Raw genomic sequence first — 14,017 nt, forward strand, 5'->3', positions numbered from 1 at the left:
ATCTTTGATTAACAGTAGGCACAGTTCTTTCCACCTGTGACCTGTAGTGTCTGCTACAATAACACAACAGCTCTCTTAAACAAAGAGATACAGAGAAAGACGTATGCGTGTAGCTCTCTCTCCTCCTCCTTTCTTTCTAGAGAACCAAACAGTTTAGTGAGAAAGAGAGAGAAAGATCTAATGGAGTACGAGAGAATACACAAAGTGCAGGTATAGTTTTGTTTTTGTCCTTTAAACTCTGTTTTTAATAGAGTATTGAAAGACCCTTGTCCTGTTTTTGTTCTTGATGTTATTGCTACTTTCAAAGTAATGGGTTCTCTGTTTTCTTTTTATTTGTCCGTTATTGGTGTCTTATGAGTTTTTATATTAATGAGTTTTCATTCTTGTTGTCACCTACTTCTGTTATGATCTGGGTTTTTTTGCTTATCTAGCCTGTGATTTCTCGTTATATCTTTTTTTTTATAAAAATTTTAATTTCCAAATTGTGATCTATTATTTGAATTGGGAGATTTTTGGGGTTTTACAAATGTTAATGTATTGAAAGGTCAAATTTTCAACAGCTTTCTTCTTTATGTTTTTTTTTTTTTTTTTTTTTAATTATATATGTGGTCGGTGGGAGAATTTGAGAAATGCACTATATGATTTTGCAAAGGAAATTGCACAACAGAGCACTTTAATTTATTTGATAGGGACTATTTTGAAAGAATTTGAATAGCTTTTTGCTGTCTTTCTTGGAAATTTGTGGACTGAATGGTTGATTTGTCAATTGCAGACTGCTATAATATCTCCAAGTAAGCTAAGGATGAAACTAATGGGACCTCATCATAATAGAAAGAAAGATGGATCAAACAGTAATTCTTCAAGAACATCTCCTTCAAGGCTTGAGGACACTGAATTTGTCAATAATAGCTTATTAGCCACTGACGATGAAGAAGGTTGGTATTTACTATCTCTCCCCCCTTTGATTGCAAATTTTATTAGGGTTTTATTCTGAAAAATAGGGTTAGGTACTAGCTTAATAGAGTACATTTTTTTTTAGCATTTAGCTCAATTTTGAATTTCTGTTACTCTTTAAACGTTGCATTTTGTGCATAACATTGAGTATTTATATTGAAATGTGGTATCAAGTTGTAGCTCCCAGTTTAGAAGTTCCATCTGTTACTGCACTGGACGATACAGTGGTTGATCCCAGCCAAGCTGCTCAGATGTCTTGCCAGGCCAAGGAGACGTTGCCAAAGGAAAATGGCAATGTGGGTCGTGTTAAAATGCAGCAATTCGCAAAGGTTGAAAGTGGTAATTCAAGTGCAGTACATCCAATGAGATCTCTTGAAGATGAGAATCTTGATTATGATAGTAATGCTAGTTCATCTAGCTTTGAGTTCCATAAGGAGAGATCGGCACATAATCAATTCACAAGATCATTTTCAAGGTCCATGCCATCTAAGTGGAATGATGCAGAGAAATGGATTATGAATAGGCAAAATATGCAGCCTAATTACTCTAAGAAGAATGCTTTACACAGCCAAGCTAATCGGATGCTGGGGACAAATATGGTGAGGGTTGCTCCAGAATCAGCAAATCATGATCATAAGTCATCAATGAGTCGAGTGGTGGATACTAAGCGCATAGATATCTGTCAGCCTGCTACACAAATGGCAATTGAGAAGTTCTCTTTTATTCCTCCTGGAACTCCCTCCATTTCTGGTCAAGCATATGGAGGGAATGTGCTTATAGATCAGTGCACTCAGAGTAAGGATTTGAAGGAAGTGGATCAAAGAGGACTATCTAGCGCACAAAGTTCAACAGAAGAGACAACAGGTAAACTTGCATTTATATTGTGCTTTAACTAATGTCTGGGCTGATAACTGCAAGCTTGTTGTGGATTTAAAACACTTTTTCCTGTACTAATAGGTTTTGTATGAATAAGAAATATATGGAAGTTCTTTTATAATGATATGGCATTTTTCTAGGAATATACGTTTATACTACGATATCAATATTTTATTCAGTGAGTTTTTGCTGATGCATCATGGTACTTACCAATTGATCTCCTTCATCAAAATAATCAAGAAAGAAGTCTTCCTATTTTCCACGCCTGTAGGAACTAACACAACAATGTTTATTTTGGTGGCTGGTGCTTGCAATCCTAATAGGATGGTAAGATGCAGTGAACACTTAGGGTCTATGAGTCTTCAAAATGTATGGAACTTAATAATTGGAACTTTTAGTTTATGGACTTGCAAAAATAGGTTGGATGATTCAGAGAAATAGACAGTTAGTCTAAGAAATAATCCCTTTTCTTCTGATTTAGCTGGTATCTTTTTCATTTTATTTTATTTTTGATAATATGCTGATATGGCCTTGCAGTTCTTCCTGTCATAAGATCTGTTTGCATGAGAGACATGGGAACAGAAATGACCCCTGTTACAAGTCAAGAGCCTTCTAGGACTGCTACACCTCTGGGTGCAACAACTCCTCTTCGCAGCCCAACTTCTTCAATTCCATCTACTCCCCGAAGAGGAGCACCAGCGCCGACACCTATGGAGCACAGTGCTGATGATGATACGCATAATGCCACTGGAAGTGGTAAAAAAGAGTTGACTGAGCAAGAAAGGAAACTAAATACAAGAAGAGAGATTGTGGCATTAGGTGTCCAGCTTGGCAAGATGAATATTGCTGCTTGGGCAAGTAAACAAGATCAGGAAAAGAACACATCTTCGGTTGAGACTGCTGCTGATGTTGAGGAGCTTGAGCGGATTGAATTTGAAAAACGTGCAGCTGCATGGGAGGAAGTTGAAAAATCTAAACACACAGCAAGGTTTCTTCTATGACCCTCACTCTTGAACATGGTTCAAAGTAGCATTCCCATAAAGTTTAGTTTATAGAGTACTTCAATTAACTTGTTTCACTGACAAAAGAACGCTTGATTCCTTTCAGATATAAGCGTGAAGAAATCAAAATTCAAGCATGGGAAAGTCAGCAGAAAGCAAAACTAGAAGCAGAGATGCGGAGAATAGAGGTATTTAAATGTTTTTTTTTGAAGAGGTCGTTACAACATTGCAGTTTTGTGGACATTCTTGTGTAATAGACTCGGGAAATATTCAGATCATAGGTTGATGATATGAAAATTGCTAAAGAGAAATTTTATAATGCCAAAAAATTTCTGAAGTGGGTCAACTTCACTTCTAGCGTAGATGAAATCTAGGCATCATAACAAATGATTTACGGCACAAACTACCTAAAATTTTTGAGACTGATTCAATCACCAATGTCGCGAAACTATAACTGAATCCATCTGTTTTTCAGGCCCAAGTTGAACAAATGCGAGCGCAGGCTCAAGCAAAGATGGTAAAGAAGATAGCTATGGCAAGGCAAAAATCAGAAGAAAAAAGAGCAGCCGCAGAAGCCAGGAAAAGTAGGGATGCAGAAAGGACTGCTGCTCAAGTTGATTATATTCGCCAAACAGGCCGAGTGCCCTCATCCCATTATATCTGCTGTGGTTGGTTATCATAAAACTGGAAAAATTGAAGTATTTCAAGTAGAAAGAAACTGCTCATAATCTCGTTGAGCCAAAGTGGCATCTCTTGTACTTTTTGTTTTTCTTTCATAATTCATTGAGCGTTGTCCACTTGTCTTGTATGTTGCTCAATCTTGTATCTAACGGGTGACCTTAGTTTTCAGGTTAAAATGTGAAATTTCACTGCTTTTTTATTGTTTTTGAGTCATTTGCAAACTTAGTGTGCCTATTTGAGTACCTGAAAGCCAGATAAAGAACAACACCCTAAAAAAGTATTAAATTAAATATAATTATTTTCAGAATCTGTACAAGCTACTAAATAAGTTTCTTATGACTGCTTGTTGCTGCAACTTTGTGAATATTCCGATAGTGTTTGATAGTTTGCTTGGGCTGGGGTACACTTCAACATGACAATATGAACTGGACTATAAAAGCCCTGACTCGGCTTTTCTGACCCAGGATAGGCCTTATTTGTCTGGGCCGAGTTGGATGGGTGTAAGCTCTACTGTAGTAGGAGGCCCAAAAACTAAGAAGTTGCCTCTTCCATGATCAATTTTACTAACCGTAATTTTTGTGTCCTCCAATACTAAAAGAAAAGGCAGAATATATATAGACTTTCATGTCATCCACTTTTGATTTTTAATTTTTAAAAATTGCTAATATTATTTGTAAGCTGTTTAAAACCCAAAATTTATCAAATAAAAAAAATTATCATTTTATATTATATGAGAAAATCCTATGAAAGTTAAAAGAGCAAAAGGAGGAAGAAGAATAAGTATTGACATAAAGATTGGTAGATGCGTGTTTTTCTAACTATTGAACAATACGAATGACACGACGGGTTGAAAACGACCGACAATCTGCCGTTTAAAACTCACACAAATGCAAAAGGCCAAAACCTAAGAGGAAAAGCTAAAACGAATTAATATTTTACTTTTTAAAAATGTGGATTAAGTTAATATTGTTGGCATGTATTTATAATTTTTTTAAGTTTCAAATTTCAATTTAATAAAGAGAGTCAAGCACCTTCTAGAACGACCTGTCGTCTGTAGGAACAGGGGAATCTCCAGTTCCACCATTTATTCAACATTAGTGTCTATCTAGTTATGCTGCAGGAAAAGCTTCAAAAGTTCTATGCATACCAAAAACAATATTTAGATTATAATACAATGAAATAGATATTTTTCAAAAGTTCAATATATCAAAATATAGAGTCTTAAAGGCAAATACATATATATACAATCTGATAATAAACATAAAAAGATAAAAATCCACTTGCCTAGAGAACAAATCAAGTTGAAATTAACCATCCAACCTTAGGTGTGGTGTTGGAAATGTTTTCCATAATTTAGAGATGTCTTCAAAATTGTACCTAAGAAAAGGAGAAAAGAAGTATGAAATGGATTGAACCACAACTTTTTAGCAAAAACCAGACACAAAGTGGCCACATGATGAAGCAGACTTCAAACATGTTAAGCAAAGATAGATATATCTTTTTATTTTTCATCCTTTTGTGGTTGATAGAGAATAGGTTGTCAATCAAAAAGTTACATATAATAAGCTAAGAGTAAAAAGGGGCAAACCCTACCCTACCCTACCCAACTCTTAATGTAAAGGTCCTTTAGAAGGGGTTGTTGGATAGCCAGCCCTACCTTTTATTGGTACTATTATTGTTGATAGTGCTGTACCTTGTCACAATTCCATCCCTTAACCAAGTCCTATCTACAATTAGTGCCCCCACAACATGCATTACAGAACACGAGCCCGTCTAAGTCCAACAAAAGATAAAACGACAGCTTAACTTGAAAAAGCAAATTTCCTTCTTTCCCTTTCACTGATTCAAACACCAAAGAAATGTAGAAGACTGATGAGATTTTAAAAAATCAGGAGATGGACTCACGTGCCTCACGTGGGGGTCAATCTACCGACAATTTGATGACCCATTGTTAAGCCTAGGGCACACATTTGGACATACCTGTAATAATTGAAGATGCTTCAAATGTACTCTGTAGAAGAACACTGTCTGCCTGTTCTTCCTTTTGGATAATGTATCGATGTACCTAGCTCTAATTATTAACCTAAAATACTCATGTAACTCTAGATGTAGATGGAAATAGATTATATATTCCATCTACATCTAGAGTATCACTCGCCCAAAATTTTTTACATGCCATCTTGATTTTACGTCATATAGCCACTAAACACCACTTACCTATTCATGCATTAGGTAAACCTATGAGCATTCAGTTCTATCCAAGCCAGGTTAAGGCATCCAGATAGGACCACTGATAAAATAGTCAAAAATGTGGTTTAAGATTCTCTCCTCCACAGCCAAAAAACCTAACAAATCAGGCAATTTTCACATTAATGCAAGCCTAGAAAGTAGCTTTCAAGACCTAGCTATTGTACACTCAGCACATGGCAACTGGTTCCTACAACTTGTATTACTCATCTAATCGCATAAGGTTCTTGTCACATCCACCGAAAGGTCAAATAATGACACGGGAGTATCATGTTCATTTCTCTGCGTTCAAATTTATCTTATCATAAATTGACTTCTAAATAACAAAAAAAAAAAAACAGCTAAGTCCACAAAAGACTCTGTCCTACTAATAATGGATTGTATGTATTCAATAACATAAGAAACAAGAAGCAGCATCTTCTAATTACAGTAATAGCTTATATATAAATTTTAAGCTAGGATCAGGCAGTACTTCCCACCTCTTGAAGTGTTCAAGGTTGAAACTAATATTACAAAAGAGAAAATGGTATCTTAACTGGTTAAATTGTTCAGTAGTCCAAAGACCCCACAGAAGTTATACCAGTGCTCAAATTTCTTGAGTCCTGCCGGCTTGCATAGTCGTCACAACTGCCATTTGAAAGCCTCTGAATTGGGACTGAGTTCAGAAGCTCTAGGCCACGTTTGCCCATCTGCTGCACTTCTTGTGGTGATAGTATTTTGATGCACCACACGCTGTTCACAAATTCCCTGGTTTAAGAAGCATAGAATATATCAGCAGTGCTAATTAAGAATAGCAAAGAACAGATGGAAAGCAAACATTGTTTAGTTATTATTGGAAATATTTATTTCAAAACCACAGCACGTAGAAAGATGCCTTTATTTTCCAAATGATTTCATGACAACATATCTGGTATAACTTGGGATTAAATCGCCAGGTTTCAGAAAAACAATAATCTAGAAGTTTTAAGGGGGGGAAAAATCAACTAAAAGAATTGTTAGAATGAGACAGCAAACTTACGGCCAGGGGTCATCACCGAGGAGAAGCACGTCATTCTCCCGGTCAACAAATACAAGCTGCCAGCCTGATCTCAGAGGGTCCTCCAGCTGGCCTTCAAGGCCAAACATGCGAGCGAGCTCACTCCGCAGCTCGTTGTAGCTGCTAAATTTGGTAATGTCTAGCGACCTACCAAAGGACCCTGACTTGTAAACCTGCCAACAATTATATTATCAGCATCAGATAGTACGAAAAGCAAATCAAGTTTGCATATTCTTTCAAAAAAATAAAATAAAATAATAAGACAAGAATTCCATAAAGCCAAATGAGGTTATGAACACCAACTGGAATCCCAAAAAGGCAACTTACCTTGACAAAGGTTCTAGATGGTGGGTTAACTTGGCCCACATTTTCTGGGGACTGCAGGAAGCCTGATTCATCAATGCAACTTGAAGGTGTCATTGCTGGATTGAGCGAGAAATCAGAGCCTGTAGTACTCATGTAATTAGAAGATGAGAAGGGTATTGTTGTGGAATCACTATCACTGCCAACACCCCTAAGACCTGACATTCCACTCTGCAGTAGAAGAGACGAGGGCTCTATGTTCACACCAAACAGAAGATGACTCTGTGGATCAGCACCTTCTTGATCTAAAGAACAACCCCTGCCAGGGAAGGGTGGCAAGGAAACAGAACTATGAGAGATGTTTGCCTGAGGGGGCCCCAGCTGTTCTACTTGTGGCAAAACACATTGTGGGGCTCCAGAAGAAATAAGAGGTTCAACAGCAGCTCGCTTCGATGGCCAGGCAGAAGAAGTCATTAAGGGATTGGTTCTAGGCATGTTCATCAAATGAGATGTTTCATCCTGGGAAAAGGAACCCATGAGACTGTGCAAAGGAGAAACGACAGAGCTCGTCACAGGGTTCCCGTTTGAGTCTGAAAAACTCTGTTGTTGACACAGGGAAGAGATGGCCTGTAATGGTGGTGACTGGGATTGAGAGGCTGAAGCAAATTGGGATATGGAAGAGACAACATTTTGAATCTGTTGATGCTCAACTAGTTGCTGTTGTTGTGGCAGTGGCTGCTGCTGCTGCTGAGTACTTAGTGAGTGCTGGTGCTGCAATTGTTGCTGAAGAAGGTGTGACTGAGTTTGAGTTTGAGCCTGAGGCTGATGTTGGTTTTCTTGAACACTTTGAAGAAAGGCCTGTTGAGGCTGAGATGACTGCAACATCTGGGGCTGCATCAAAGCAGCAGTTCTGCTTGGGAGATTCACATGTTGCTGGAATTGTAAAAGGGATGTATTTGATGGTTTGGAAGGATCTATAGCCCTCATCTCCTGAAGTGCAGCAGCAGCCATAGCGTGGTACATGTCAGTTTGCAAACCAAGCATGGAAGCATCAACCCTTGGCTGCATCCATGGTGTGACTCCCAGTCCCTGAAAGTTCATAGATTGAATTCCACGGTCCCCATCACCTCGCAGCCACATAAGAGGAGAATTCATTCCCAGATCATCATCCTTCATTCCTACAGTCAGCAGATTGGTTGACAAGATATTAAAGAAAAAGTTCTCTGTAAAAAGAACTAAAAGACTTGAACATCATCCTTAATAAAGTATTATTACTGAAACAAAGGAGGCACTAAAAATGAAATAAAATAAACAAAGAACCAGAGAAGAAGAAGATAGCCAAAGCCTAGAACTGGACTTTAACAGATATAAAAACAATCAAATGGGCAACCAACAGGCTTACCATGGAACGAGGGCAGTCCAGGTGGCCAAGGTCGCTTAAGCCTCAGAGGGAATGGAGATGGATACATTGGAAATGTTGTTAGTGGTTCAATCTCCCACAAAGAAACTCTTGGTTGCCTCTCTCCAGCTGTGGACTCATCCCAGCCAACCTATATTTATTTGTTCCATGCATTTTAGATAGGCAATTTACAAAAATAAATCAAGCCAAACATTTGAGAAAACTTGACAAAAACAACATTCTACCAAGAAATGATTTATTCAACGGTAAACAACATCTCTAATTATTCTCACTGTACCTTAACTGAGCGCCAATGTGAATTTGGCCACCTAACAGGATCTAAATCACTTATGCCGGTTATTGTGCCCATGTAGCTGGATGAGAAAACAATTCTCAGATGTTTATATTAAGAAGATGTGAAAATTTCTCTGGAAGAAAGTCATTTACAATGAAACAAGATAAAACAACACAGAGATGAAAACATATCATTGATGAGCCAAGGAAGCAATAGATAGAAGCATAAAACTGCCCTAACACACACACACACACACACACACACACACACACACAACACACACACACAGAGGGATCCAACATCAAGCCTGTTGAAACTAACCAGCTGCAATTAACAGCATTAGATCCCAATTAAACGCAGGGAGATATTTATTTCCAGTGTTTGGTTTATACAATGAATTTTCAGTGTGCTGCCAAAAATGAAGATCACCTTTACACATGCGAGGGGAAAAAATTAAATAAAAAGATTTCCAGAACAAATTGCAAGAAAGTGAATAAGCAATGGCCCAATAATGAGTAACTGTAAAATTATAATGAATATAACAGCAAAGGTTCAGCAGGGCCTACCGCCGGACACTAGATTCTTCCGTTTCAAATAGCATCCTAAAGCGCATGCCAACAGAAACCCGAGTATGATAGACTGCTTTAACATACTTGGTCAGTGGTATGACAAATTCTGATGGGCTAGCCCTGGATGAGACATTGAAAATTTAGAAGTGTATATAACAATAAAAATGTAAATTTACTGACACTGAGGTATCATACCTCGGATTGTAAAATATGGTGAAACGGCTATTTGTTGCAGCTGCATGAGCTGCAGCAGCAAGAAGGCCTAAGTGCATGCTGTCACTAGATAAGACTGATGAAGGCATCACAGTCTGAGGACGATTGGCACGGCGGATACCAAGCAACAATTGATTCTTTTCATTCCTGATAAAGTCATACTCATCTCTGTTAGGCATTTAAAAGATATAAAATATCATATTTTGCAGCGATTCATTTTTAAATTATTTTAAAGAACAGGGATTTTACCATTAAAGGGAAGTGGGAGGTAAAAGTTCACATATTTCACGCATGCACACAAATTAAACGCACCACGTATTTTCGAAGGCAGATCAAATATGTCAAGTCATAAATTTACCAGTTTAATAGACTAAATGAGTTTCAGGCATGCGTATACTTGGAGTTCAAAGAGATCATAAAAGAAAACCAAAATATGTTCTAGTCTAGCGAAATCAGAAGTTCGGAAAGAATCATAATATCTAATGAAAAGAATCAATACCAGATAAAAAGGACTGAATCCCCAGCAACAAGTCTTTTAGCACTAACAAACACACTCCAACCTGTTGTAAGGAGATGCCTTTTGGGCTGGCCTGACAGAAAAAAAACCATGGAACTGTCAGATGTATAGCATTTAGAGGCATTTTTTATCTTAATTCTCCAGCAACCTCAGAATTATCATCTACTTGAGATTAAACATTCAACCAATAGAAACCCAATAAAAGGTTGTACCAGTGAAGAAATGTAGGAGGTGGATTTATAACACTCACATTTACTCAATTTTACCATTATTACAGCTCTTACATCAAATCTTTAAAATTTTAGTTCACTTGACCTTTTCACATCAAATAGTTTCCACACAGAAGGTAGACATAGAAAGGCACAATTGTGAAACATAAGGGATGAATCTTGTCCCATAGAAGAGACCAAATAAACATTAAATCTCAAAAACTACTTTGAGTCAAAGACCATCACATGCACTGCTCTCATCACTTCGGGCATAAGATAGTATTGACATGCTCACAGCTCATGCCTTTCAATCCCATTCAATTTAAACAACCAAAGTGGGGCTTCATTACTAGGAAAGTGTCAATGTAACCAACATCAAGATCAAGTACAGTTGCTTGATCAATAATAAAAATTAAGTAAAAAGAAGAAGGCATAAAAGGGAAGAAAAACTCACCGCGGAAGATATGCCTGAATTTCCATTCGTTATCATGCAGATCCCTGGCAATCAACTCTTGAGCTGGAGGTTGCTGGGAAAAGTCCTGTATGTAAAGAATTGATGTAAGTATGTCATTCCAAATTTAAACTGTTGGGAACTTAAATCTAATGATCTCAGACTGAAGCTATACCAAAGGAGGGAACACTTTTTCAGCTGCCCGCCGAGGAACAGAGAACCCTCCATGAGTACTTGTGTCACTTGCTGTTAGAGTTTTACAAAAATAATTTGTTGGCTGTTTGCTGGGGGTACCCAATTCTGCTGGAAGGTAGGTATCCTTTTGCTCTTGCTGCAGAAATAAGGTTATTTTGAACATGTTATGCAATTCATGTCAACCATAGATCAAGAAAGTAAAACACAAGTATAGACAATATGGCATACAGGACTCAATGGCTGCAACGTCATCTGCGCATACACTTCATCTGTCTCAACATCTGCCTGCAATAGAGATATTTTCCAAGTATCTAAGATAGATCCAAAGGAAATATGCAGCATAAGGAACAAGCAAACTAAACAAGTCTTACATGCATAGTCACATTGTGAAGCTGACAGATAAGTTGAGGAGGTAAGCTTGGGTAGTTAGGGATATGAGCGTCCACTTCCTTGTTGGTTGATGCAGCAACCTGCATAAAGATTATTGATTTGGGTAAGAATACAGTTAATTTACCTCCCAATTTGAATGGGATCATGTAGCTAATAAACTGACAAATAATACAAAACATGAAGGAAGGGGATGAAGGGATGCTAATTCACATTTTCAAGTTGGATTTTCTAGATGGATGGACAACTTAACAGTTTCATAGAAGATAAAAAAAAACCAAAAAAAAAAAAAAAAAAAGGGAAATGTAACATGCAGCCCAAAATACTTAAATAGCCCAAATATGATTGCAGATCGGATAAATAAATTTTCTCCACTCGTGAAGGCAATATTAAACGTTTTAAAGTCTGTATATTACCCAAGAAAATAATCCTAATTTGTCCTGAAGATACAATAAATGCTAAATGATCTAAACATAATTACTGACAAGTAATATACCAATTCGCTTCATAATTACAGGGATAAAAGATAATTCAGATTATATCTGCTTACCTGCTCGCTGTGACCCTGGGGGAAATAAACAACACGGCTTCCAACAGCAGGTAAAGAAACAAGAGGACCCGCACATGCATGCCAAAGTTCAGAATTCAAAACCCTTTTCTCCCCTGCAAAAATTCATTTCAAGTGTACTGTTAGAATCACCTGAAACCTACATTTGAGGTCACAAAGATAGAAAGACTTCATAATAAGTCCACCTACTAGTGAAAGCAAATAATTACATATGCCATCGAAGGGCCTTAACTAGTAACTTAAAAAGGAGTACCGAATTAGCCCTCTGACTGATTAACAGGCAGAGAATAGAGGAAAGAAAATCCCAGTATCCGTATCAACTGAGTTGAGCTCTCTGCAGCTAAGGCTATCAAAACGCAAAAAGAAAACCCAAAAATTGAAGTATTTAAACCAGCCTAAGAGAATCCATCCGCCAACTATTCTTTTCAAGATCTCAATTTCTGTCCCTTTCCCATATTTTTTTGGATAAGAAAATAATTTTGTGGAAATCCCAATTTCTATACTTAAACCATAAATTTGCCCCAAACCTCAAGCTAATCATTGGGTAAATAAAATTGAATAGATAAAACAATTCAAAAGGAGCGCATCACTTAGTCCCTCCCACCTCCAAAAAAGAAAAGAAAAGGAAAGAAAAGGGGAAAAGGAGAGAGAAAAAAATAAAATCTGCCAGCAATAATACTCACCTTCCTGGGTTTGTGGATTAAAACCAGCTGAAGCGAGCCTCATTATCACAGAGATTTAACACAACCTTTAAAATCCGTTTAGACCCACAACCAAAAGATCCAAAAACCACTATTAACCACACCAACTAAACCCCAAACTAAACCTACCAAACCAATCAACAATTACTCTCTTCACTTGCTTCTCTCTGCACAATACCATACCTTCACCTTCTCCCTTGCCCTTCAGAAACCAATCCAGATTAAGGAATTCAGGCTTCTAATTTAAAGAAACCCAGAAGTCAAATAATATTCAATGTGAAACTTCATTTGAAATCTAACAACCAAAACAGAAAAACCCACTTCCCGAATCCTCAACCGAACCCGGTATTGTTACAAAAGACGATCGATTTCAGCCACATCCGCTTGCTATCTTCTTCACCCTCGACCCCCAACTTCACAAATCACTGAACAAAACTCTTCAACCACAAGCAAATGGTAACCCACATTCCAGCTCCAAACTCTACAATCCCACACGCGTGCTTCTCTAATATGATTTCACCAATCAGATGAGCAAAGCTCAAAGACTAAGCAACTTGAAAATAAACCCAGAAATACCCAAAATCCGAAACTTGTAAAATAGCAACAGATCTCACTTCAAAGCACCAAATATTAATTCCTTTGGAACTTTCACAAGCAAAAAAAAAAGAGCCTAGATCTTATTACACGAGCAAAACCCCAAAATAGTACAAGTTAGAAACTCAAGTACAGAGCATTTCAGAGCAAGTTGAAGCCACATGAACATGCAATAGCAACCGCTTTCAACATATATTAAAGATCTTAACAGAAGAATATATAGCTATAACCATATAAAGACATAAGTTTATTAATATATATATATATATATAAGGAGAGGATTTTATGGGTTTGGGCAGTTGTTTCCAGTAATGGAAAATAGTGCGGTGGAGGTGATGGTTCTGCTGCTGCTGCTGCTACTTACTGCTGCTGCGTTACCCCTCTCTCTTTTTCTCTCTCTCTCTATTTTGGCTCAATCAATGAACACCGAACCGCCATTATTTTTCCCTCTTTTTTATACCAAGAGAAAAAGGCAAGGCAAAACAAAAGACCCCAAGGAGAGAGAGAAAGAGAGTGAGTGCTTGTGCGTGTTCCTATGAGTGAGAGTGTGTGTGTCAGATTGTCATTAGAGAGTTTTTTTTTTTCTTGATTTTCTTACTTTACTGTGACTTTTCGTGTTCATTTCAGACAATTGTGGAAGGAATCATTTACCCTCAAAGTTGGGAAGATTTACTCTGGTATCCTTTTATTTTTGTTTTTTCTTTTATTTTTTAATAAATTTATTAAATAAACGAGGATTTTGGATTTTGATTCACAAATAAATATATTGTTTAAAAAAACAAAAACAGAACTCACAATATTGTTTTTTATATAAAAGCACA

At 37.3% G+C, this 14,017-nt stretch overlaps 2 protein-coding genes across 4 annotated transcripts; one reads left to right on the forward strand and one right to left on the reverse strand.

Moving 5' to 3' along the window:
- On the forward strand, positions 1 to 3,711 carry LOC105634028 (Remorin family protein). 2 transcript variants are annotated; one of them, XM_012216784.4, is made up of 6 exons: positions 1 to 210; positions 773 to 935; positions 1,135 to 1,818; positions 2,368 to 2,818; positions 2,938 to 3,019; positions 3,307 to 3,711. In XM_012216784.4, the coding sequence occupies exons 1-6, from the start codon at positions 181 to 183 to the stop codon at positions 3,511 to 3,513; spliced, it is 1,617 nt and encodes a 538-aa protein (XP_012072174.1). In that variant the 5' UTR covers positions 1 to 180; the 3' UTR covers positions 3,514 to 3,711. The 2 variants fall into 2 exon arrangements, with proteins under 2 accessions (XP_012072174.1, XP_012072173.1); XM_012216783.4 differs by having other exon boundaries at positions 2 to 210; positions 1,129 to 1,818.
- Positions 3,712 to 4,656: 945 nt separating this feature from the next.
- On the reverse strand, positions 4,657 to 13,733 carry ARF6 (auxin response factor 6). Of its 2 annotated transcripts, XM_012216786.3 has the most exons (15): positions 12,585 to 13,733; positions 11,884 to 11,996; positions 11,318 to 11,416; positions 11,175 to 11,231; positions 10,927 to 11,082; positions 10,755 to 10,839; positions 10,074 to 10,164; positions 9,557 to 9,721; positions 9,359 to 9,481; positions 8,796 to 8,871; positions 8,501 to 8,648; positions 7,123 to 8,276; positions 6,778 to 6,968; positions 6,340 to 6,506; positions 4,657 to 4,889 (listed from the first exon to the last, which is right to left on the reverse strand). In XM_012216786.3, the coding sequence occupies exons 1-15, from the start codon at positions 12,625 to 12,627 to the stop codon at positions 4,834 to 4,836; spliced, it is 2,724 nt and encodes a 907-aa protein (XP_012072176.1). In that variant the 5' UTR covers positions 12,628 to 13,733; the 3' UTR covers positions 4,657 to 4,833. The 2 variants fall into 2 exon arrangements, with proteins under 2 accessions (XP_012072176.1, XP_012072177.1); XM_012216787.3 differs by lacking the exon at positions 4,657 to 4,889 and having other exon boundaries at positions 6,125 to 6,506; positions 12,585 to 13,732.
- Between the last annotated feature and the right edge of the window lie 284 nt (positions 13,734 to 14,017).

This window comes from Jatropha curcas, chromosome 11 (genome assembly GCF_041381405.1).
Source record: "Jatropha curcas cultivar XTBG-Jc1 chromosome 11, XTBG_Jcur_1.0, whole genome shotgun sequence".
Taxonomy (NCBI): domain Eukaryota; kingdom Viridiplantae; phylum Streptophyta; class Magnoliopsida; order Malpighiales; family Euphorbiaceae; genus Jatropha; species Jatropha curcas.